Source organism: Glycine soja, unplaced genomic scaffold (genome assembly GCF_004193775.1).
Source record: "Glycine soja cultivar W05 unplaced genomic scaffold, ASM419377v2 tig00000369_3_pilon_7651823_7831698, whole genome shotgun sequence".
Classification (NCBI taxonomy): domain Eukaryota; kingdom Viridiplantae; phylum Streptophyta; class Magnoliopsida; order Fabales; family Fabaceae; genus Glycine; species Glycine soja.
Window position 1 is genome coordinate 56,181 of NW_021143585.1, and position 27,136 is coordinate 83,316.

A 27,136-nucleotide genomic window follows, 5' to 3' on the forward strand; every position below is an offset into this window, starting at 1 on the left:
AAGAAGAAGGAAAAGACACACAGAAATTTCAAGAGAATACAATTCCTTGTAGAAGGCAAAGGCTAGAAGAAGGAGAAGTAAGCAATGGAGCCATTCCTTCCCTCCATTCCCTTTCTTATCTTTTCCCCATTTACTAAATGTTCCCCTCTTGTAATTATAAAGCCTCCATGACAATGAGAGGCTAAACCCCCTTTGTTGGGAACTTGGCAGCCAACTACTCTTGATGTAATTTCTCTTCGTATCTATTTATGAATATTACATTTGCATTATCTTTTCTTGTGCTTAATATTATTGTTGGTGGCTTGATCACCTATTTGCATGGTAAGTTTTAGGGGTAGCGTTGGGAAACGTTATTTTCTAATAGAACTGGAAAAGGGTATCTAAATAAAGTCATCACTAGGGATAGGTTGATATTTGTTTAGCCTGTTATACATCTCTATTCTTAATGAAATTTACTATTTTAGCTCTGCAAAGGGATTTGGGAGAAAAAATAGATAAATTAGGCTCTTTCATGTGAGGGACCAAAGTTAGAGTATACTAGTAGATGCAGGTGTAAATTGAAATAATTATAAATAGAGAAAAATTATTAACATTACATCAAAGTGTAGCTCTGGTAGGCTAAGTTCCCAACAATCTTCTAAATTTCCTTCAACAACAATATTGGATTTTCTCATTTCTTCTGTCTTTAATTAATCAATTTAAATTCTTATTTAATTTCTTTTCTTGTTTGATTTAATTTTGTGTCAATTTAAATTTCTATTTTTCTCATAACCTTTTTCAAAACAATTTTCTTTAACTTCTTTTATTAATAAAATATTCATCCACCTAAGTACAAACAAAGTCTCTGTGGATACGATACTCGAACTTCCATTTGAACTTTACTACTTCAGACGCATTGGTGCACTTGCCAATTCATCAACAAAAACCATGGCTAGATTTGTCTTTGGGTTTTCTTTGCACCTTAATAATTTTGTTAAGGGCTTCATGACCACCAACAAATTTGCCTAGTTTATCTTTCAAGTTTTCTATCTCCTCATAGAGATTTACAATCTCAGGAGGTAATTCCTTAAAGACCTCACATCCCTTAAGCTTACAATTCAAATCAGAAGACATCTTTTTGTAATGCTGACATTCTATCCAGAGATTTGAGTTCTTCTTTCTTAGCTTATCAAGTTCATCATTAACAAGGGTGCATTATTTTTTAAGTAAGAGTTTTTGTTTAAGAATTTCCTTGCGCCCTTCTGTTGAATCTTCAAGAGTTGTGGTTAAGAACTTTACCCTCTCTTCCAAGTCTTGAAAATCCTTAAGAAGAGTTTTGCGTCCATTGGATACCTTTTCATCTAGTAATGCCTTGACTTCCTCAGAAATAAAGGCATCTTGTACACTACCAAGTGAAGTGGTTTCCAAGACAAATCAACTAAGTGAACTTCATGAGCTTTCTTGAGATCTTCATGCTCTTTTTCAAGATGTTGAAAACATTTATTTAGTTTTCTATAAGCTTTAGAAACGCGAGCAGAGACAAATAGAAGTGTATTGTATCCTTTAATTAATTCTTCTTTGGATTTGAACACTACCTCTTTGCCTGAGTTGACATTGTCATCAGGCTGAGAGTCCTCATCATTTGAACTTGTGTCCAATGTTGGGTCTGCTTTGCTGGTGGACGCATCAGCCATTAGACATAGGTTGGCTTCTTCCTCACTATCCTCATCAGATGAGGAATCGTCCAGGTCCTCCCAAGTGCTCATGAGGCTCTTCTTTTTGGGCTTGAAGAATTTTTTCTTATCCTTTGGCTTTTCAAGGTTAGAACATTCCAACTTGAAGTGCTTGGTTTCTTGCACTCATAGCAGATGATTAAACTTTTCTCTTTCTTATGGAAGGATCTTTTGGACCTGGAGGAGTTCTTATTTTTCCACATTTTTCTTATCTTTCTTGTGATCAGACTTAGCTCATCATCTTCTTCATAAGAGTCATCATCATCAAACTTCTGAATCATCATTAATGGCAAGGGCTTTGGACAATGACTCTTTGGACGCAGAGTTGTGTTTTGGTCTTTTAACCATAAGGGCTAGCGATTTCCCTTTCTTTGTTCCTTCATCTTGAGCAAGCTCTTGCCCATGGACTTTAAGAATTCCAACGAGCTCTCATGAGTCATTGAATCAAGATTCTTAATGTTGTAACTTGCGGTCTCCATTTTCTAGATAAAGTTTGTAAGATTTACCAATTTGATCATAATTATCGTAATGTCTACCTAGAGAGCGAAGCTTGTTCAAAATGGTTTGGAAGCGTCCAAATATATTTTGAATATCTTCTCCCTCTTCCATATTGAAGAGTTCATACTTACGTATCAGAAGGCTCAGCTTGTTACGTTTTACCTCAAAGGACCCTTCATAGATAATGGCTAAGGTGTCCCACATCTGTTTCACACTTCTGAAGTTTTGAACATTGGAATACTCTTCTTGAGATAGAGTGCACAACAAAGCATTTCTCGCATGAGAGTTGAGAAGAAATTTGGACTTATGTTCATCTATCCATCTGTCCCTAGGGGTCTCATTTCTCCGAGCATCTAAAGGAATGTGATTGCCTTTTTCTACAACGTCCCACATGTCAATGTGAGTGGATTCAAAGAAGGCAATCATTATTTCTTTCTAGTAGTTGTAGTTGGCTCCCTTGAACATGGGAGGCTTGTTCACAACATATCCTTCTTCCATCCTCTTATGAGTTTTCTTTCCTCTACTCTGTGAAGAGCTCAACCTAGAGACTAGGCTCTGATACCAACTGAAATACCTGAAACACACGAGAAAGGGGGTTGAATAGTGTGATGGATAAAAACTTAATCTTTTGAAAACTATTAAAAGCTTTTCTCAAACAAATATCAATGGATGAAAGGTTTTGTCCAAGGGGCTCAAAATCATGTTGTGCTTAGAAAGACCGATTCACAAAACTTGGATATAGTAGTATATAAGTGATTTATAGAAAAGAAATAGTTATATAGAAGCAGTAAAGAAAACACAAAGGTTTTATATTGGTTCACCCCAACTCTTGGGCTACATCCAGTTTTACTTCAAACCTTGAAGGATTCTACTATTCAAATCTTTGATTACAACTAAGTATTCTCTATGTCACTTCTGGCTATAACAAGTATTCTTTAGACCACTCCTGACACTACAACATATGTTTGATAGAAAATGTATTCTTAATCACACAAAGAGTGCTTACACAATAAGCTTGAATACAATGACTCGCTATCTTAGTAAAGCTAAGATTCACTCAATTTGTTCAAGTTTCTTTTGTCCAATGGACTGACAATGTTACAGCACTTGTTTGTTTTGTCTCAAAATGTTTTGTAATTCGACTTCTTGTTTTTTTTTACATGAACATCTTCAAGCTTTATATAGACTTTAGAGCTTCGATCCGTTGAGAGATCCTAGCTAGCCGTTGTCTAATAGCTTTGGCGCTTGACACGGGGCCACTATTGTGCAAAGAGAGAGAGAGTGGGGACCACAAACGCTTTCTGTAGCATATCTTCAAAGAAGTACAATTGGCCAGTGTTGCCTAGTGCTCAAAGATGACTTCCATTGTATGAATCGAAGGAAACGTTAACAACATAAGACAAGAGGAATTAAGAATGTCAAGACAAGACAATTTAAATCTTCCCTTTTGTACGCTATGGCGCAAGTTTCTTATTGAGCCTATGAACGTTACTTTCTTGTGAATGTTTTTGGTACTTGGATCAAGTAATTGTTCCATTGCTTTTGTACTGTGAGCCAAGTGCTAAAGCACTTGTCTTCTCAAAGGCTAGATGTTGAAGCAATATTGTCCAATGATTGATACTTTGTTTTTCCTGTAAAGCCTTTCAGCTCATGTTTTTTTGCTTGTATCTCATACAAATATATATATGAACCGGTGGCTTAAGCATGAAAGGTTAATATATAAAATTTATACTTTGTCAACATCAAAACCTTAGGGATTTAATTGTTTGGTACAATCCAATGTGACTTAGACACAACCAAACTTAACATAGTAGTAGTAGGGATATTAGGTATGGTTAATTTCAAAAGTTTATATATGAATTTATATCCTGTTATATAGACTTTTTATTCAGATTTCAAAATATATAAGGAAGAGGGAAAATCCAATATTGCAAACTTGCAATGGAAGTCTTGTAGAAAAATGTTAAGTAGCTCATATAAACATAATGCATCGTAGAATTCAAAATCTCAAAACTAACTCTTACCTACCAACTCTTTATTCTGGCTCCATTAGTCGCTCTTGGTAAGGTGGCTTTGTTCATTACCGCATTAGAGACTTCAGCTTCCAAGTTATCAACTCCTAAGCTTCCAATGCTGCAAAAGCGTTATTGTAATAATCAAAAAACACTTCCTTGCTAATGAAAAGGCTAGCTAAAGAAGGCAGGACCTTCAATACGACAAATTCTATGATAGACTAATTAATTAACACCTGATGATCTCAACCATTAGTCATATCACTTGTTCCAAAGTTTTCAGACTTGTTAACTACAAGGCAAGGAACCAGGGTCAGGTAAGAACTTATCACTCAAATGAATAACATATAGCCAACTATTAACTTGAAAGAAAAATACAAAAAAATTGCTCGATTATTCAATGCTTCCTCAACAAATAATCATCACTCAGCAAAAAGTGTTCAACAAAGATTATATCCCAAAATCAACTATCATGTCCTGACACAAAGAATCTTCATTACAAACTTCAGTCAAAGCTTTAATTCCTTCAAGGGTTGCCAAGGCAGAATCTGCAGCATCTATTTTAGGAAGATTATCTTTTTTAAAGCTTTTAAATGGTCCTGCTAAAGGTTCCACAGACAACAAATCTGCCAGTGGGTATGCATCCCCAGAATTAGATGCATTTCTCAATTGTTTAGCTGCCAGATTAACAACAACACTAGATAGTTGATTGGCAACTTGTGCAGCAGAAGCAATATTTACATTATTGATCAATGCAAAAGTTAACACAGCTAGAATGTGCGTCAAAAGTTGACTGGGAATGAAGTGACACAATCAGATAAATGAAAGGCCATTTTGATAGAAAGAGAAAGAAAAATATTTCATAACTTTACACTATCACTCTTAGGTTGACTTGTTTCTTCATCATTTGATTTCTTCATAGAACTATGTACTTCAGACAACATCATGGCTAAACCATCCTTGAGAAAGTGGTATACATGTTGGTCCATAGTCTTCCAAAATCTAAGAAAGAATCTTTATGGCTGAAGATCGTACAGTATCAGAGGAAAATGTTCCAAAAACCCAAGAAGAAGAATGCCTGGCCATTTTTTACTCGGTTCCTTTATCATTTGATTTCTTCATAGAACTTTGTAATTTAGACAGTGTCATGGCTAACCATCCTTGAGAAAGTGGTACACCTGCTGTTCCATATTTTTCCAAGATGTGACAAAGAATCTTTATGGCTGAAGATCGTATAGTATCAGAGGAAAATGTTTCAAAAACCCAAGGAAGAAGAATGCCTGACCAGTTTTTACTCTCGATCTTTAAGAGTTGGCAACTAGATATAGAAGGCTCTATAAAATTGTTCAGAGATAAATCATTGAAAGAGGACATAAAGTGAAATTAAATTTCATAATTCAATGAGTGATCAAGACTATGAAAAAGTATAAAATTTTGTAACAGCTAAATTTCAACGAGAGTCTAAAGTAAGAAGGGAAGCCAAGAAGCATTCTACAGGGTTACACACTTTCATTGTTATAAAATCAGCAGAAATTAAGATTGATAAGCTTCTTGGTGTTTCACATGAGAGAGAGAGCAATGACGTTGGAATCCATGATTTTATCTTTGATTTAACATATCAGAACATAAATATTATGTAGCCACCAAAATGAAAGAACAAGTTAGCTTGAAATTCATGATTTGGTCACATTTCTCTGTCTCAATCCTATTCAAAAAAACAACAAAAAATTTAAAAAAAAAAGAAGAAAAAAAAAACAAATTAAGAAAGACAACATGATAATTACTGCATAATTTATTCAAGAACGCAATACTCACGGCATCAGACATCAATATCCATTTGTCACCACAACCTAATTGATTTTTCACAACAAAATATATATCAAATATTCAAGCGAAAAAACAAGAGGCGAAATCACTCACAACAAAATATATATTCTATTATTGATATAACCGTAACAAAATTTGCATGAATTTCCTATGAATTTTTTTCGCGCAGGAAAAATCCACATCACATGTTCTAGTTGGGTGCTTGAATCTCTTCTTACACTTTTTCATTTTGCTTTGCGACAAAAAAAAAACAATACATAAATGGCTGGTAGCTTGAGTTAGTTATGGTTGGGTGCTTGAAGTGGAGCCAATGCTGGCATATAACAGAGCAATAGTGAGTAAATGACATGTCGTTCGGTGCTTGGGGAGGAGTCAGTGATAACAAGTGAAGGATTGGAAGGGTGAAGACATAAGAACTGAATATTAACGACACGAAAGGAAAGATGTATACAACGGTTCATGTTTATATTTATTAAATTTTAATCTGAACAATCAGATGTATCCAACAGTACAAAACTGCTATAAAGAGGCTGCAAAGGGGTGACAGGAGAGGATCGGAATCCCAATTTGTTTCAATCTTTCCATTAGGTGTGATGTCCCAATTAGCTTAAGAAGTGCTATCCCTACAGGTTGTTGTGATTCTTGGACATGATATTTATTTATATTTATAGTATATAAATATAAGAACCGTCAAATGGTAAGTTTGGACAAACGTCACATTCTCATAAAAAATCAACTTTCTTACCGGACAAATTTGGAATGTTTTACTTTTCAATCTAGAGAGGATTTCCTTTTATGTCACTCTTCTTTAAACAAAATAATAATTTAATATAATATCAATTAATATCATTATGTTAATTTTATTATACTTACCACATATAATATCAATTAATATCATAAAAAATCTTTGATGAAAAAGTGATTGAAATAGACGGAAAAAATATCACTCTTTTAAGTATTTATTATAACTAATATACTTTTTTATGATGGGATAATGTTGCATGATTATGTTAAGAATAAAACAAATACCCACATTAGATGAATAGTTAATACATTCTATTATCTCAAGTGCAAGATAATATTAAACACTTGTGAAACTCATCTTACAATAGTGCTACTGAAATGTAAATTGTCTATTATATATTAAAATAATAATTTTTCAAAGTCATATTTATTTCAATAATTTGCATCTAATTTAATTAATTCTTATTTTTTAAAGTATTCCAAATATTGTTTATATAGTCAAATATCAAAGTGTTCAATTCTTAAATGTAAAATTATTAGAAAATATTTGTTTAAAATATCATTGTAGAATGATTTAATTATTTATCAATTCATATATCAAAATTATAACCTCATTAAATTTTAGTTGAAATATTAAATTAAATATAATATATTTAATAATTTTAACATCTAATACTAATAGAAAAGTTATTTAATATATATATAATATATATATATATATATTAAAATATTTAAATTTTTATTTTTACTATACTCAATATTTAAATTATATGACAAAATATATTCATCGTTATGTTCTAGAGTAATGTCACATGTATCTAATTTGCATTATATAATCCAAAATATATGATATTTTTCATAATTGAAATAAAAATAAAATGATTATTTCTTTGATTTTTAATAAATTTAAAATGTGATTAATAAGTATGTATCACTACAATTATAGATAATAGATTATATTGTTGTTTTTATTAAATATTTTTAAATTAAATATTTTGTTTTCACATTTTATTTTATATTATGTTGACTTTAATATACTTACCCATATAATATCAAACAATATCATTAGAAATCCTTAATGAAAAATTGATAGAAATATATGGAAAAAAAATACTACTCTTTTAAGTATTTATTACCACTAATATATATCATTTTTATGATTTGCTAATATTAGACGGATATGTTGAGGAGAAAAATAGTTGCATTAAATAATTCAATTAGAGGTGGTTTAAAGTATTTTTTTCTCAAGCTGGATATTAAATCCAAAAGCATGTTTGGGTATAATGTAATGGAAAAAATGAAGTATGGTGGTAAAAAGGCACACAAGGGTGTAATGGCAAGCATGTACACTATGTTGATAGGTTCGAGGAAAAGGAATGTGGAGGAGCTCAATTAATTGGTTTGAGTTATGCGGTGAGAGAAAGAGTTACAGGTTTTTATAAAAAAAAAATTAAAAAAAAAAAAGCAAAAACGGTGTCTCGGTAATTACAAAGATATTTGCATAAACTTCTCATGTAAAATACATTTCATATGATTGTGACTTGGTATACAATGTTGAATGTGAGGTGGCATTTACAAATTGCAAGATGCATGTTGTTTTGGAATCAATTATCCATGCTGGGACCCCAAGTAAGTAAATTAATTTGTTTTAATTCTCTAAAAGTATTTATAGGAGAAAAAATTTTTAAAAAAAAATGAGCTTCTCCGTAAATTAATTTTTAGACATCCTTTTGAAGTTAAATTAGAAAGCTTTTACAAATTAATTAATGGTTAGTCAATGGAAAACTTCTTTTAGCTTATGGAAAAATTTAACTCATTTTTTTTCTCATTCTCTTATCGTAGACGTGCTTCTAAATGGGTTATAGGTAGACATGTCTTTGAAATGAGAAAATAATTTTGTGTCTGATTGATTAATTATAGTCGTTTGTGAAGGGGACGTGATAACTGTGCTGCATAACAAACAATGGCAGTGTGTGAAGAGAGTACACAGTAAAATTTCTTTGCTTAGTAAAACAACATTAGATAACATGTTATTGGTTGGTTAGTTTTTTCTTCTCACAAGTAGAAGATACTTTTTAACCAAACTAGTTTTTTTTATCATTAAACCAACCTAATTTACTTTTGAACAAATTATTAATAATCAAATTTTATAAAACCAGTTAGATTTTAAACTGGCTATAAAAACCAATTTTTATTCTAAACCAGTTTTGAAACTAATTTTGAATTAAAATTGGCTTTGAACCCTTTTTAAATTCAATTTTGAATTAAAAACCAGTTCCAGATTTAAATATTGGTTTGAATATAATTTTATCAAAAGCCAAACTTGTTAAAAAAACTAAGTATTAAAATCCAATACATATCTTTGATTTTAATTTGGATTTGATTTAAATTTATTATTATTTTTAAAGTGAATCGGTCAATGAATCGGGAGACACTAAAGGCACTGCTGCACAATTTAATGATTCAATTATAATCAAACAAATACTAATAATAATAATAATAATAAAATAATAATAATAATAATAATAATAATTAAATAAATATAATATCAAAACTTAATAACGCTGAAAACATTTTTAAAAAACATAAGTTCAATCCAATTTTTAACTAGGCTCAGTTTTTGACTAGTTCTTGACTGATATTTTTTACTGATTCTAAAAAGGATTCGCTTTTTTTGTGTGTCAACGAACTGGTCAGAAGATCGACAGTCTACCTGTCAAACACTCAAACCAGTCAGTCTAATCCAGTTTCAAAAAACAATGAAAGTTATACAAAATGAAACCATGTACAACCATGGTAATAATTAGTCCCACTTGGGAAGCCCACTGAAAGATCAGCGCTCCACAAGCTGTATCCATAAAGATCATTTGACAAAACGAAATCCCAACTAGCATTGTAGAATCCTCTTCGGCATAATAGCAGCATTCCATCACCATGCTTTAAGAACCACCATGTTTTGTTTCAATAACAGTACCTTGTCATGAAGATTCCCTCAGACTCAAGTGTTCACAAAATGGGTAGCGGATATATTATGCATACCATCAACAGAAATCTAAGCAAATCTGGAATAACAAAAAATTACAATGGACCAAAAACGAAAAGAATTATTTTTCACAGTTTGCTTCATTTGCTTGCTAACTAAACTGTATTCCCCTCAAGGCTCAATTTTGATGTTAGCCAAGCACAAACCTCATCCATCTCTTCTGGAATTGTGTAGTGTCCAAGCCTGTCATGTGTCGAACCAAAAGAAAAGTTCAGACAGAATTAAAATATAATATGGGATAAGGAGGACTTTTCAAAACTAGAACAAAAATTGAACAGGTATTTTCAGTCATTACCCATTATAAGCTTTAAAAGTTACATCCTGAAATCCAGTTGAACTTAAGCACTTCGATGATTTCTCACCAAACTTATAAGGAACAACATCGTCAACTGAAAGTATGAAAATGAAAATGTTATTCAGTCCACAACTACTCAAAGTTAAATCACCAATAGTCATAATGTTGGTGAAAATGAGCTTCAATCGAGCAATTAGCACATTATACAACGAAACTGCATGGATTATTTGCAGCTAAATGTATGGAAATCTGTATACAACCTAGATGAACAGATTTAAACATTAAATAATGGTAATTATCAATGAAAAATATAGTTTAAATAATAAATCTTAATCAAACAAATGTTTTGCAGCATTTTGCCGAAGCATGAATTTAGAACATCAAAGACATAGCAAATCACCAACTTAGGTCACCACCTACTTCTCTGCCCTTGAATGATTTAGCTTAAACACCTTGAAGCTTCTAGAGAAGTGGAGTAGAAGTGTGTGTTTAAAATAATCTTAAGTTATGTTTAGAAAAGCTTGTTATCAGAATAATTAAGTCCAAATGTTGTTTCAATGAAAAATAAATAAAAAACCAAAGTGTTATGTTCCTAGAATTCAAGGACTAGAAAACCTCCAGAAAGAGAGATTAAGGAGAGGAAATTTCTGATTTTATTGCTAGCATTCCTTTACATTTTGATTCATATATATAGGCACAAAAATGCTAAGTTAGTTATTCTATTTCCTCTACAGGTCTTAAGGAGCACGGAAGAAAATAACAGAATGGCAATGGAGTAGGGATCCTGGCCAACAGAGGAATCTCCCTCGACCAATGAGAGGCAGCCAGCTCAGCGTTTGGGATTTGCATTGGTCACAAAATCCTCTAGGTAGTGCGGCCTGCATGTTTTCCTTTTGGTCCTGAGGTTAGTGCCTGTCTGCTCCTTGTCTGCTCTCAATTCTTCTGTGTTGGATTGCTCTGTGTTGAATTGCTTCATAGCATCCATTTGCCCATCGAGGAGCACCTTGTCCTCAAGGTGGTAGTCCTTCAGTGTGGTCCACAATTCCCAGGAGGTGTCTTCCAGAAGTAAGCCCCGCCACTGAACAAGAACCAATAATTTTGGCCCATTAGCAGAAGTAGCCCATTTGGTATCCAAGATCGCGAGAGGAGTTACCCCTGGATCATTGTCCACAGACTTGGGTGGTAAGGTATCAACAGGGGTGTGCTCAGTAGAATTTGGGTGAAAAGTGGAATATGGTGTGTATTCGGGAATGAGGGGGTAGTTCTAAGCGATAGGCAACTGGGCCTATTTTCTCTAGAATTCGAAATGGGCCATAGTAACGTTTGGCCAGCTTGGAATGAGCCGCGCCGGTGATCGTGGTTTGACGACGAGGTCGAAGCTTGACCAGCACCCACTCTCCTGTTGGGCTTTAAGGAGCTTCTTTCGGAGCACTGCGAACACTGCCTCGTGACTGAGGAAGAAATCATCAACAGCATCAATGTTCGAGGTACCGACGAGGTATTGAGGAATGGAAGGCGATTTCTTCCCAAAGGTAGCTTCATATGGCGTGACCCCAGTGGCAGTATGAATGGAAGTGTTGTACGACCATTCTGCCCAAATAAGAAACTTGCCCCATGATGAAGGCTGTTGATGAACAAAGGCCCGGAGATATTGTTCGATCACCCTGTTCAATACTTTTGTTTGGTCGTCCGATTGTGGGTGATAAGTTGAGCTCATGCACAGCTTAATGCCTGAGAGTTTGAACAACTCCTGCCAGAAATGGCTTAAGAATAGAGGATCACGGTCAGATACCAAACTGTGCGGCATGCCGTGTATTTTTCCGACGATGTCCATAAAAAGGTGGGCCATGGTGGAAGTTGTGTAATTGGGCTGGAGCATGCCCAGATGGATCCCTGTGGAGAACCTGTCCACCACCACGAGAATGACTGAGTGGCCCCGAAAGGCCGATAAGCCGCCAATGAAGTCCAGGGATAGATCTTCCCAGGGACGATGAGGGATCGACAGGGGGCAAAGTAAGCCTGGACATTTTTGGTGGTCATATTTTGTTTGTTGGCATCGTAAGCGATTCAGGACGAAAGTTCGAACGTCCTCTTTGATGCCTAGCCATGTGAAGTTCTAGCTCACCCTTGCCAGAGTTTTAGTGAGGCCCATGTGACCGCCGGTTGGAGTTGAGTGAAATTCCTCAAGTATTAGAGACATGAGGCGGAATCCCTTGGGGAGCCAAATCCGTTGCTTGTGGAGGATGAGGTATTGGGTGAGGCTATAATCAGAATGAGCCTGTGGAATGAGCTCGATGTTCTGTCGAAGCTCGATGTGAGCTGGACGGCAATGGAGTTCCGTCTTCAAATCCTGCAAAAAGATGAAGTTAGGAATTGTAAGTACCATTAGTGCCCCTGAGGAAGCTTCAGGTATCCTGGATAAGGCATCTGCCGCCATATTCGACTTTCCCGACCGGTAATGTATGGAGTAATCGTAGCCCAGGAGACGCGCGAGGTACACCTGCTGCTCAGGTGTTTGTATCACTTGGGACATGAGCTCCTTAAGGCTACGATGGTCTGTCGATATAATGAAGGAGTGTCCGAGCAAGTATTGCTGCCACTTCTTGACGGTGACCGTGATGGCGGCGAACTCGCGCACATAGGTGGATGAGTGGAGCAGTTTCGGGGTGAAGGGTTTGCTGAAATAGGCAATTGGGTGGTTCTTCAGGGAGAGAACCGCGCCCATGCCAACCCCCGAGACGCCTGTTTCAACAACAAATGGCTAGGTGAAGTCCGCTAGGATTTGAAGACGGAACTCCATTGAAGCATCAAAATTGCTCTCGGACGAGGAGGGCTGTCAGGGGAGCAGCAATTGAAGCATATATTTTAATAAACCGTCGATAGAATCCTGATAACCCGAGAAAGCCGCACAAGGCTCTGGTAGAGCGAGGAACAGGCCAGTTTCAAATGGACTCCACCTTGGCCGGAACAGGATGAACTCCCGTCATCGAGACTATGTGGCCCAAGTATTCTATGTGGAAGAAACTTGAGGAAGAAACTCCCTGTGAGTAGGACTTTGAAAATAACAAAATGGCAATGGAGTAGGGATCCTGGCCGACAGAGGAATCTCCCTCGACCAATGAGAGGTAGCCAACTCAGCGTTTGGGATTTACATTGATCACAAAATCCTCCAGGTAGTGTGGCCTGCATGTTTTCCTTTTGGTCCTGAGGTTAGTGCCTGTCTGCTCTCAATTCTTCTGTGTTGGATTGCTCTGTGCTGAATTGCTTCATAACAGGCAACTCTGCTAGAATCCAAGATCATATTTATTATGTATATCCCTCATACAACAGCCTACATCTCAATAGGTAAAAGTCATAGAACTTGCATGATTCTTCTCTCGATGTTGTTCACTATCTGTACATCTAGGTCAGACACACAGGACCAGTTAGTTACTCTTACTCTACAAGGTGGTTACTTACATTTGGAACAACCATTTTGACATCATCAAAAATCACTGGCTGTGTTTCTTAACTTCAATACATTTTTTATGGGTTCAATACAAAGTATTTGGTACAGTGTAGAACATCTTTTGTTGTCCTTAAATGTGATGGTTGAAGAAATGCTAGTTTGTATAGGTATGGTGTTTCTTACTTTCCTTGCTCCCAAATTTGATATGTGAAACTGTGAAAGTGCTGTTTTTGGCATGTGTTTTCCTTTTTTTTTACTCAGCAAAAGTAGTATTGTATTATATGATAGTCAATACAAGTTGTATTGATAAAATTACACATTGGGCCCCACATTGTTCTCTGTGTCCAAACAGCACCTGAGGGGTCTCTAATATTTATATCCTTCCACCATGTTGTGGAGAAAAGGCCAAATTTCTCCACAACCCACTTTCCATTTTATCCCTTTATCAAAAACGATGTCATCTGCACCTGAGGGGTCTCTAATATTTATATCCTTTCACCATGTTGATACTCTACTGCCCCTTGTTACTTCCTCCAAATTCCTCCAATCACCATATTTTGATTCCAATAATCTAGCCCATAATTCTACTTTGTTATGGAAGAAACTCCGTTTCCACTTTCCAAGGAATGCATAGTTAAACTTCCTTAGATCCCTGATCCCTAATTGACCTTTCTCCTTAGGTAGGCACACCAACTCCCACTTTGCCCATGCTATCTTCTTCACCTCCACCCCACAAGAATTGCCGCTGAATCCACACCAATTTGTCCAGAATTTTGTTTGGAGCCCTGAAAAAAGATAAGAAATATATAGGAATAGAATTTAGGACCGACTTTATGAGTGTTACCCTACCCCCAAAAGATAATAGCTTTTGCTTCCATTTTGCCAGTTTTCTCTCACATTTCTTGACTATAGGATCCCATGTGTTGGACCGCCTTGGATTTGCCCCAATCGGGAGGCCCAAATATAGAAATGGTATGGCCAATACCCTGCAATGTAAGTACCTAGCAGCATCCTCCTTCCAACTTTCTGACATCCCAATTGTCCCAAGCAACTCTGAGAAATTGATTCTGAGTCCTGAGGAAAGTTCGAAGCTTCTCAAGATCACCTTGACCGCTTTAACATTTTCCATGGATGCTTTCCCAAAAAAGAGTGTATCATCTGCATATTGTAGTATGCTAACCTCCACCTCTTTTCTACCCACTAGGAAGCCTTGAAACAGATTTTTCTTCAACGCCTCTCTCATCAGTCCATTTAGCCCTTCCGCAACAACATTGAATAATAGCGGAGCTAGTGGGTCCCCTTGTCTTAGGCCTCTTTATGGGGTAAACTCGGACGAAGGGCTGCCATTGATCAATACAGAGATAGAAGCTGATTTTAGGCAGCCCTCAATCCACAATATCCATTTTTCGCAGAAGCCCATCTTTCTCAACATATATAGCAGAAAATCTGAAGAGACTGAGTCATAAGCCTTTTCAAAATCTGCTTTAAAAATCAGACACGGCCTATTTCTTGACTTTGCTTCATGGATTACTTCATTTGCAATGAGGGTGCTGTGTAGCAATTGACGGCTTTCTATGAATGCTGATTGTCTCTCATCTATTAGTGTTGGCAGCACCTCCTTCAACCTCCATGCTAGCACCTTTGACACAATTTTGTATATACTGCTTATTAAAGAAATAGACCTGTATTCATTTAGATTTTGTGGATTGGATACCTTGGGAATGAGCGCAAAGAAGGAAGCATTGCAGCCCTTCGGGAGAGTTCCATGAACAAAAAATTCATCCATGAAACGAAACACATCGGCCTTGATAGTTTCCCAAAATTCCTTAATGAATTTTAAGTTGAGACCATCAGGGCCAGGGGATTTGTCACTCCCACACAGCATCCTTGATTTCCTTTTCAGTGAAAGGTTTTGATAATCTGTCGTTCTGATGCTTTTCAATAGCTTTAAAACTGACCCCATCTAGCTTGGGTCTTACCCACTCTTCCTCCTGAAATTTTTCCTTGAAGAACAAACGTGTTTCCTCCTCCAAACACCATTTACAAGCACACCTCTCAAAGTGTTGGACTTGCGATTTGAGTTTACAACCCTATGGAAGAACTTTGAATTACTGTCCCCTTCTTTGATCCATCTTGCTTTAGCTTTCTGCCTCATTAGGGACTCTTGCGCTTGTGCAGCTGCCCATAGTTCCTCTTGAAGCTTTTTTCTAACCAGCAACTCTTGGCCAGATAGTTGTTTGTCCTCGCCTTCAGATTCAAGCCTGTTTAGTTCCTTCTCAATAGTAGCCACCTTCTGGTGGGCATCTCCAAATTGCTCCTTATTCCAGATTTTCAGCCTAGCCTTGACCCCTTTTATCTTTTCTTTGAGCACAACCCCCCCCCCCCCCCAACCTCTTACGGTATTATTCATCCAGGATTCTTGAACAACCCTTCGAAATGATTTGTCATGAAACCAACAGTTTAAAATCTTGAAAGGTCGGGGTCCCCAGTGAGCAACTTGATATTTCAGCATAATTGGGCAATGATCCGAGAAATTTCTTTCCAAGATAAATTGTGTGGTACCCTGCCATTTCCGAAGCCATTCATCACATACAAGAAATCTGTCCAACCTACTCTTTGCTGTCCCATTAGGTTTGTACCATGTGAATTTCTTCCCCACACTAGGTACATCTTGAAGTTGAAGGTCCTCTATTCATTCATTGAACTCATTCATATTACTATCAATTTTCCCCCTTTGGGACAGTCCTATCCTCTCCTCTGGTCTCCTGATACTGTTGAAATCTCCCAGTATACACCACAGCACTCCTAGACCTGAATCTCGCAGCTGTTTGATTTGCTCCCACAGGTTTCTCTTTTGGGTCATGTCACATGGTGCATATATGTTGATAATAGACACCTTCTGCCCATCCGGGACCCATATACCCTCTAGATAAATAAAACCTTGACCACTTGTCTTCCTGTCCAATCTGAAAGAGCTTTCATTCCACAAGCATAGCAGTCCTCCTGCTCTATTGATTGCTGATTGTAGTTCCCACTTAACTTCTGTATCTCCCCACAATGCATGGCAAACATATTTATCTATTTGCTCCTTTTTAGTTTCTTGTATACATAGCATGTCAACTCTTTCCTTTTGTACCATTATTCTAATTGCTACCCATTTTACCCCCCTTCCTAGCCCCCTTGTATTATATGTAATGATCTTCATTATCCAGCACCCCTATTTCCCATCCTTTTGGCCTCCTCCATATCCCTTTCCTCCATACACAATAGCTTTGTAAGTACTGATGCTTGTCCTTGCCCACTTGTAACTCCCATATCCTGCGCCATGTTCCATTGTGATGTTGCTTCCATTATTTGGTCACACATTTCCAGACTATTAGTTTGAATTGGGTCCTGTGATGAATTTCCACTGTGTTCATTTCTGTCCTCTCTACCAATTTTTCCAGCCCACTGCCTTTCATTTCCTGTGAATGCTCAACAAGTCTGTCAAAAGCGTTGCTAATCTCATTGAGGGCCTGTATATTTGTTTTTTTTAGGAGCCCATCATTGAACCCATGCTCCATTTGCTTTCTGCACCCACTGCTTCTGGAATATACCTTCTCCACATGTTTTGGACCTTTTTGTTCCCCTTTTACATTGCCTTCACTTTTGTAATGAGAGACATTTTTTGAGAGGCCCATTACAGGCCCATCATACTCAATATTATGAGTCCCATCACGTGACTTTGTGCTCAGAAGTTCAAAATTTTGTTGTGTCATTGGGCCCACTTTTTTGTCTCTGTCCTCTGTACTATTTTCCTGTTCATGTGCATGCTTCTTTTCGGTATTTTCTGCTGCCAGATTTTGAATCAGCTTTATTGTCTCCTTTTCTGACCAGGTTCGTTGCTTTTAGTCTCCTTTTCTTTTCGGTAGCTGGGGTCATGGTTAAGCTCAGATTTTGTCCTTTGTGCCTGTGTTATCCCACTTTTATCAAGCTTCTACTTGCTTCGGTTAGCTTCTTTTTGTCCGTTACAGGCCTCAGATGTGACCCATTCCTGAACTCGTGGGCTTGACTCCTGGTCATTACCCAATGGATCTTTGTTGCGATTTTGCCCTTCAGTCCGTCGCACCTCCGTGTCTCGTCTTCTTTGGTCGTCGCCGTCTGTGCTCGGAGGAAAATCCTCCTCCGACGGGTCTGTTTCTAGTGGACTACCTTCAATCGCCATTTGCATCCTTGTTCACTGTCACTATCGTCGGAACTTATTTCCAGATTGTAGCATGTTTCTTCAGCTATATGCACATTGTATTCAACCCCATTAATCCATGCGGAGACCTTGTGCTGAATTAATGGCTGTCATGGTGTCTTCACTAATATCCACGCCCTGTCCAGCCTATGGAGTTCATCCATTTCGTCATCCACCTCCACCACTTCTCCTACCGCTGTCATAATATGTCTAATATCCTCCAAGTCCCAGGCATGCAAAGGTATGCCCCAGCACAACAGCCAGACTAGGTGATAGCCAGTTCTCAACAGAGGGGTCCATTTTTCTAGTGAGTAGAACAAGGATGATCTTTACTCATTTGCTTCTTTAGCCATTTGTGTAGCTCTGGTCTCTGTAAGTCCCATTAGCAATATCACGTCATCACCAATATACTTTGGCTTGACATCTTCACCTCCATTCCACATGAGATCGTCTTCCATTCTATCAAATAACGCAAGGTTCTTCAATCTTCCCACCCATGTGTTTCTTAACCATGTCTTTTGTTCCACATTTATGTTCAGCTACACCGACGAGTGAGATACACCACCAGTTAGGCTTGGGCTTTTGAGAATTCTTCCCGGTGTCGTGTTTCTTCCTTCCGTCATTAGGATCTTCGCATACGAGGTTGCCTCGTTCTTCTGTTGGAATTGTTTCATCTTCATATCCACATGGTTGTCTTCGTAGTTGTGCTTACCTTTCCCGTTAGCTTCTTCCTGTCCCTTTTTCTCTCGTCCTCCCCGGCTGCCTTCTTCCAGTGTCGCCCTCACTCTTCCATGCTTTGGTGTATTGACATGCATTTTTAATCCCCCTACTACCAAGCTATCCAGCTTTCTCTCAAACTTTGTTACATCTTTCACCCCCTTGAATCTTACGAATCCGTATCTCTTACCCCACCTATTGCAGTTTCTTGCAATAAAAGTCTCTCGGACATCCCCCCATTTTTTAAACTCATACCATAAATCTGATTCATTCATCTCCTCAGGGAATCTTGTGAAGAAGAAGGAATGGATATCAGATGCATCCCTCCAATTTGTTTTCCACCTTTCCACCTGATGGCCATAACCATTTCCAGCATAGTGCCGTCGGGATCCTACTCTCACCCACTCTCTCTCTCTCTCACCCCCCCACTCTCTCTCACTGTTTCTCTCTCTCTCTCTCTCATACTCTAGGTTGGCATGTGTTTTCCTAATGATCACTACTTCAAGGGTCATACCTATCTGCAGCCAGACTGGGCAGGCTCACTACATTTTGGTTTTTGCCCTGGTGTTTTGGAATTTCTGGGTTTTCATGGTTTACTTTTAATGTTTTCCATTATGGAATATTCGTGATTGACCCTCTTGTTATACTTGAACACTTTTCTTTCTACTGATTTTATTCACAAACAAAAAAACAAAGATATTTAATTTCATAAATTTACCTTTTCCATGACACAGCAAAACAGGAAAGGACTGAGCACGCCTTGTAGCTTCATCTACCCCTTGTAACTTGTTACTCAAGGTCCTAAGCAAGAACAGAAATATAACAGTTTCATTAAAATGGAGAAAGGGGGGGAGGGAATAAACTAACATGACAAGTTAAAACAGAAAGCCTTACTTTGAGCATGGAAGCCAGCCACTTAAACCAACAGCTGCACTTAGGTTGGCCGGATAAGGATTGCCATTCCCATATTTTCCAGCAGTAAAGCAGGACACGGAGTACAGGGCAGTAGCTGCTCCCATACTGAACCCTCCAACACCAAGCTTAACTGTCATCCAAATATCAGACATGAAATTATTATATCACATATAATAATTTTTTTTCCTGAGGTTGAAAAAGAATTATACAAACAAGAAAAATAAAAATAGAATAATAGGTATGCAGATTGCAGAGTTAATTGAAAATTCATTTTCCTTTTAACAGCACCTGAAATTGAGGATTTACAGTTGCAACCTATGCAAATGTAGTAAGGTTTTGAGAAATTTAATCATATGAACCAAAATTCATAATTTAACTACAACCAACTTTACTAACACCACCTCATAAATACAGCTTCAGAAATAGAGATCAACAGAATGAAACAAAGGGAAATTTATTTTAATATAATCCTCCTATTCTGGCTCAATGGAACACAAAGTGAAGTAGTGCAAGAACGGCCCCACAAAAGACGTCTCCAAGAATTCAAGAGCTTGGCCTCTCCCACCAAAAACTAATTGATCAACTAATTGAATTCATTCACTCACATTCTCTTCCTCATTATATCCTTCCTCTGTTAGTGAAGTTAGGGAGCCAACTAACAAACTCTCAACAACTTTAACACAGGCTGGCAGACTTGGCTCTTAGTTAGGGCCATTCATATTTCTTCAAACATGAGACTAATAACAACTTATATTAAACGGTAAGTTGTACACATGGTAGATCTCAATAAGATATGCTGACCAAATTTGCATATTTTTTCCAGCACATTCAAAAACTGAACTTTACTGAGATCTCAATGTCATCCAGCTTTATAATATCAATACGGGTGGCAAAAGGTTCAGAAGTTTACAATTACTGCATTTTTTAAAAAGTTCTATTACAAAGCAGGCAAAAAAATCAATTATTTCACCAAAATAAGCCTAAACCAAACACACATTTAATTATACTAAAGAAGTATGTATATGCTCTTCCCCTTTTATTTATCAGTATGTACTTGTGTTCTTCTATTTCCTTATTTTATTCTATCTTTTGGTATGCAAGTTTATGCATGATTGTTAAGATTACTTCGACGAACCAAAGATCAGGCCAGGGTAATTTTCTTTTCTTCCTAAAGTAATTAAATTAAAAGACATGAATAAGAAACAATTGTGCCAGAGTACAACTATTAAGTTCTAATTTTTATGATAATCTAGCATGAGAATAAGCCTTATGTCACAGAACATGGCATTGACAGAATAGTTTTCTCAATAAAAACTAAAGGAAGGTACAAGGAACGTAAATTGGACATTAATGTAGCAAGAGAAACGTACTGTCTGCAGGTTCTGTAGACAGCAAATTTGCAACATGTGCAGCAGAAGCATCCAAACCTTCTAGATCATCAGGAGCATCTTCTGAAATATCTCCAACATCAAACCCTAAGATGCATGAAAGTTATGGTTAAGAAATTTATCAAGATCAATTTATGGTTATTACAAAAATTAAAACCCATAGTATTAGCTCTGTCCTCAAATGCATTTCCATACTCAATTGGCAACTATCTAATGTAATTATTGTGCAACAAACCAATAAAACTTACAAGCAGTGGACGGAAAGCCACCAAATATAGATATTGGCTGAGTAGGAGCAGTCGGACATATCCATTTAATCTGTATCATACATTTCAACAATGATCTATCAAATTACTATTGAGATGATCATACGTATTCCAAGAATACAAAACTAGGCATGAACCATATATGTTGTCCTTTAACCATTCAAATTTCTGTGTCCTTACATTTGGAAGAGGAAGGGTCTCTAATAGCTGGGACCAACTGCATAAGAAAAGCAGAAAATGAGGTTCTGTCCTGAGTTATAACTAAGTAACTAACCACATGATTAAAACCATTCTAAAACATCAAGTTAAGTTGAGACTGTAATTGTTAATCCTTCTGGCACCAGCTGAGATGGTTTGGCGTGTTTATGTTAGGAGGAAGTTTTTAAAATAAGAAGTAGGATTTAAGCCTCTTATTGTATAGGCTATGAGGCACTAAAAGGGGTTAGGGAGTTAGCCGCTTCTATTATAGAAAGTCTATTTAAATAGACTTTCTAATCAGTGAGAGGACACTTTTCAGATTTGACCTTTGCTGTAAACTGGCTTGTCCAGTGAGAAAGGAGATAGCTCCTTTGTGTAACCCATTTTTTCCTTCTTTGATCAATAATAATTCAAGGGTTAATCCCACCCCTTTCTCTTTACTCCTCAGTCTTGGGCTCTGGAATCCTAACACTATATTTTATGACAGATTATTTCTTTTGAAAGATGGAAAATAAAATTATAAAACTAATCAGAAGTACGGCACTAGAATTCTCTTGATGTGGTAGCTTTAGATGGCAAATACAGCTCATGCATGTAGGATCAATCTCATAATTTCTTGTTCTAGGAGATTAGGTTGAACAACCATATATATTACGGATTCAATTGCTTTTGATAAAGTCCAATATACATAATTGGATACCAAAAAACAATGCAGTCACAATTAACAACTCTAAATGCCTAAAGTGAACAAGTTACTTGGATATCTATTTATTTTCAAAGTTTCATGATCAGATCTATTAAAAAAATTGGTACTTTGACAGAAAATCTTTGGAGTTTGGAGATGTTGGACAACAATAACATCATTTGGAGAAGGATCATGAGTCTTTGAAGACCTAAATGGTAGGAGAAACAGCTAAGGAGCTAGACACTGCAGGATTTAAACTTTGTTTGGTCCACAAAGCTAGATAAAAGAACGAAGTGGGTATTATTGTGGACACGCCGACATGGATTGGAAGGAAGGTGAATGTAGTAAATGTTTTTGGAAACTGTTTAAAACAACGGAGTGGGTATTATTGTTGTATTACAGATACAAAGATGAACTTCATTATATTCTGTTCATGGAGCATGAGCTGATACTGGATAGAGGAATTCAAAAGATTCTAACTGAATTTAAAATGTCCTACTGAAGATAAACCACATATTTATTAACACAAACCCAGAGTAAAACAAATATAATTCTTAGTAGTCAAAAACAAGTGATGGGATACAAAAGACAGAACAGACGTGTATTTTATCAAAAAAAAAAATGTAATTTTTATCCATGTTGCAAAACTTAAACATGCAACAGTCCCAATAAAACAACTTACGACAATTCGCATTGAATGAAAGGAGTTAAAATTTGAAAAAGCAATTGAACAAGTAAAAGCAGTTAAAAAGTAAAAAAGCCAAAACTTATGACATGTTCCTTCAATTCACAACAATCTTAGGCAACAATTGATGAGAGCAATCATAAATAATGCCAGAAAATCAAAAGAGCATTGAAACATATCTCCCAACCACAAATGAATTTGAAGTTATATAAATATGGGAAAGAGCGATAGGAAATGTCATGTCACCTGGAGCCATTATCCCCGAGGCCATGCAACCAGACTATAGTTGCTTGGTGTTTACCTTTAGGCCTGACAACATAGGTTCTCCCAAACTCAAATGCTCTTCTAGCAGATCTACCACCTAAAATGGAGCCATAATAAAGTAAATGGAGAATGATAACATAAAGAAAATGAAATGGGATATCAATTTTCCTCCCTAAAATTCCATGGTAATTCTCACACCACTCATCCTTCCCAAAAAATCCTAGATACTGCCCCAAGAATTCCACATTGGAATATTGGATAAATTACACCCTGACGTAGCAGACATAATCCAGATAGAGGTGTTAACTGCAGAGAAGATACTAACCAGCAGAACCAAGTGATGGCGCAGCAAAGCTCATGTTAGCCTCTAAATAAAAAACTACCTAATGAGCAGTCCTAGAGCTGCAATAAACAAATATTGAAAAATTGAAATCAATATCTAAAAACTCAGTTAAGTGGACTAGACCTGTAATGATAACAAGTTCAGAGTAAATGAAGAACCAGACATCAAAGGTACGATTATGAAAACATTTAGGAATTCCATAATTAAGTATCTAAATTAGAAGGAGAAGCAGTACTTCAAGTCTTCACGAGCTCAAGAATAAGTGTAAAAGGAAACAAACATGTTGAACCAAATCCATGACTGGTTTACATTATCCAGTTTTCTAGAATGTCAAAATTATGAACAATTTTAAAAGGCCAGAATATTTTGCAAATATGGGAGCTTAGAAGAGTTCTGTTCCATTTAAAATAATTGAAAAGGAAGGAAGGAAATAGGATTTCATTTCCAAAACCAGTGATATGAAACTCAAGCAACACAAGAAACGCAGGTACCTAAGCTATTGGGTAAGTTGACTTTTCAATGGGATTGCAAAACATAAAGCAAAGCAAAGAAACAACATTGGAGAACTTTTGTTTAATAAAGAAACCAACATGAGATAAATAACTGGTGCTCAATTTGATGCTTAAAATTTGTTCAAAGACGACAGTCTAAAGAGTTAGGGATTAGAAAAAGGAAATCACATTAATGCAAGTATCAACGTATTTATGCCTTGACGTGAATGTCAGAACTAGGTCAATTTTGTTCAAAACACAGCACCGAAAACACCCCCAGAGGAACTCCAGAACATCCCCCAAAAAAGAGACAAAATAAAAATACAGTAAATCTCAATAAAGATGATGTTATTGAGAACCATATGACTAGTAATGAAACAAAAAAAAAAAAGAAAAAACACTAAACAATAAAATTAATTCTGAAATAGAAAGGAAAACAAAAAGGACTAAGAATTGATTCAAAAGAACAAAACACAAAAATTGGAAAGACGAGGATTCAAGTTTTACAGACACAAACCTCCGTGGCTGTGGTGTAACTCCAGAGACCAAAAAAAGAGTACTAAGCTTTGTGCGGTATTCTTCGACTCGTCTTTGTTTTTAATTCTTTTCCGCTTCTTCCATATAAATTATAAATTACTATTATTATATTTTACGAATTTTATAAATTATAAAAATTTAAGAAAAAAAAAAAGAAAAAAAAAAACACCGCTTACTACTAGTCTGTGACTATTCTAAACGTATTTTGGGTTAAATTAAATGGTGTCATGTAAATGTAAGTTTATACAGACGCTGCACGAGGACCGTTAGATGTAAATCAGAAATGGATATGTGAATGCCACGTGTGGTTGTCGAGGATATGCGACAACAATAGCAGCCTACGTCAGAGGACGCTGCACGCTTCGATTGGTAGGAGATCCGATATCCCGAGGTGGTCCAGATCTCGCCCTTTATATTTGATTGGACTTCGACAGCAAAGTATGAACAATTTGTTTCTTATAAGAAAAAAAAGAGAAATTAGTAAAAAGAATTTTTTAATAACATTAAAAATATATAGATTAAATTATAATTTTTCTCTTTTAATTTCTTATTCACAACATTTTTGTCTTCTTAATTATTTTTCACGATTTCAGTCCCACATTTTAAAAACTCTACAATTTTAATTTTATCTTCAAAATTGCATGTGTTTGTTTCTTAAAATTTTATTTTTAATTAATTAAATTGGTTTTATAATACCTAAAATAAATATGTTAGATCTAGGATATAATTGAATTAAAATAAAAGATATATATATATATATATATATATATATATATATATATATAATTAAGGAGTATAATACAAAGAAAGTTTACCCATAATGGGATTGGAGAAGTGCTTGGAAGTTGCCTCCATAGATTCAATAGTAAGAGCATTAAACTTTGAGAAGTATCAAATGATCCAAAATTACAAGAATCATAAAAGGACCTCCAAGAGCATTAAACCTTTGGCCTAGTTTCAACTTTTCCAACATGGAAAAGAGTGAGTGGTACAATAATGAAAGAAATAAGTTGTGGATGGTCAATGGCCTTCCAAAAGCAATCAATGATACAAAAGAAGAAAACTCTAAAACTATAGCTTTGGCTAAAGTGCAAACAAAATGTTTGTTGATCTAATAGAGAATGAAGGTTGAATGTTCAATTTTGATATCCTCTCCCTTATGTTGTGTTTGGTTCTAGTGAAAGTTGAGAGGGATGAAAAGCATTGAAAGTGTAAAAGTGAAGTGGTTTGGTTCAACCGAAAGTGGGGTAAAATAGGTGAAATGGTGGTGGGTCCCATGGATGCAAACTTTCATCTCAATTTACGATGAAGCAAGAGGAAAGAGAAGACGAAGGAAGCATTTTTTTTTTTTTTTGCTTTGTCAAATCTGCCCCCATTAATTTTATTCTCGTGTGGGACTCGTGCCCCGCTCCAAACTTGTGAGCAAGCCTTCCTTTGGTTCTCTCTACTACCTGTTGTGGTTCTACTCATCCAATCATCCAAGACCAACATCAAAAAGCTCATGAATTAGTATAAATAAAATACATAATATAAGTTATATGTTGTATTTATCGCATATTTTAACAATAAACTTATGTAATGTAGTGCTTAAGGAAGCTCCTCCTCCATTACTAGGTACAAGGTTCGAACCCTGCTTGCTATTATTTTTTATGAGGAAATATTAAAACATGAAACATGAAAGTAGTATGTGACAATTGCATCGCCAATTATGGGTAGACTAGTTATGACATGCACATCAAGAAGGGTTAGGCTCACAATTCGAAATGGGAAAGCCAGTAATAAAGGTATATTAGAATCATGAGAAACCAAGCAATAGATTCTAGTTTAGTGTTATATCATGTTGAGAAAACATGATCATTTCATAAATGCTCCAATCCTAATGTAGCTCCATGTAAAGCTTGTAGGCCTTGGATCTTCTTCATCAATGGAGTCATTTGATTCTTGAAGATCAATGGCAACAGAATGGAGAAGGAGGAAAGGTGATTGGAAACGCCACTTCAAGGAGAAGATGAATCAAGAACAAGCTCACCATCATAGGAAGTCATGGATAAGAGTTTGAAGGTAGGAGAAAATGAGTGGATGGAGAGAGAGAGGGGGGGGGGGAACGAAATTTATGCCTCAAATGAGGTCTAAACTATGAAGTCTAATTTCTTAAATGATCAAAGTTGCAAAATACACACACAAAGTCTCTATTTATAGCCTAAGTGTCAAACAAAATTGGAGGGAAATTTGAATTTCTATTCAAATTTCACTTGAATTTGAATTTGAATTTGTGGAGCGAAAATTTCATTATTTATGATTAGTAAATTTTAGCTATAGTTCAGTCCACTAATTCAAGATCAAATCCAAGATTCTCCACTAATTGTACTTAGGTGCCATAAAGCATGTAAAGCATGAAGGACATGTACAAAGTGTGACTATATGATGTGGCAATAGGGTGTAGCAAGCAAATGTTCACCTCCTCCTTAGGCTAGTCCAAAATTTAATTGGATTGGGCTTCTCCTGATTCAATTAAATTTCTCTCCCAACACATACATCAAATACTGCACTTAATGCATGTGAAATTATAAAACTACCCCTAATACAAAAACTAGTCTAGGTGCCCTAAAATACAAAGGCTGAAAAATCCTACATTACTAGGGTACTCTCCCTACACTATGGAGCCCTAAATACAAGGCTCAAAAATAATGAAACTCTAATCTAATATGTACAAAGATAAGTTGGCTCATACTTAGCTCATGGGCCCAAAATCTACCCTAAGGCACATGAGAACCACCTGCATCAAATCCTTCCAATGGTTCTTTGTTTTTTTTGCTTTAGAAATTCACAATAACCATTCTATATAC

At 36.2% G+C, this 27,136-nt stretch overlaps 1 protein-coding gene across 2 annotated transcripts; it reads right to left on the reverse strand.

The window, feature by feature from the left end:
• Positions 1 to 9,410: 9,410 nt before the first annotated feature.
• On the reverse strand, positions 9,411 to 24,400 carry LOC114404135 (acyl-protein thioesterase 2-like). Of its 2 annotated transcripts, none has more exons than XM_028367237.1 (10): positions 24,271 to 24,400; positions 23,245 to 23,321; positions 22,902 to 23,016; positions 21,268 to 21,304; positions 21,070 to 21,139; positions 20,804 to 20,908; positions 19,413 to 19,563; positions 19,237 to 19,319; positions 10,132 to 10,225; positions 9,411 to 10,019 (listed from the first exon to the last, which is right to left on the reverse strand). In XM_028367237.1, exons 2-10 carry the CDS (start codon positions 23,276 to 23,278, stop codon positions 9,932 to 9,934), a joined length of 777 nt encoding a protein of 258 aa, XP_028223038.1. In that variant the 5' UTR covers positions 23,279 to 23,321; positions 24,271 to 24,400; the 3' UTR covers positions 9,411 to 9,931. The 2 variants fall into 2 exon arrangements, with proteins under 2 accessions (XP_028223038.1, XP_028223039.1); XM_028367238.1 differs by lacking the exon at positions 24,271 to 24,400 and adding an exon at positions 23,943 to 24,060.
• Positions 24,401 to 27,136: the final 2,736 nt, after the last annotated feature.

Excerpts from the sequence above, each read along its gene's own strand:
- LOC114404135 (XM_028367237.1), bottom strand. The coding sequence starts at position 23,278 with ATGAGCTTTGCTGCGCCATCACTTGGTTCTGCTG. Across the intron at positions 21,305-22,901 it reads CTCGGGGATAATGGCTCCAG|TTGGTCCCAGCTATTAGAGA; the intron begins GTGACATGACAT and ends TTTCTTATGCAG. Across the intron at positions 10,226-19,236 it reads TTTGCTGTGTCATGGAAAAG|TTGACGATGTTGTTCCTTAT; the intron begins GTAAATTTATGA and ends TCATACTTTCAG.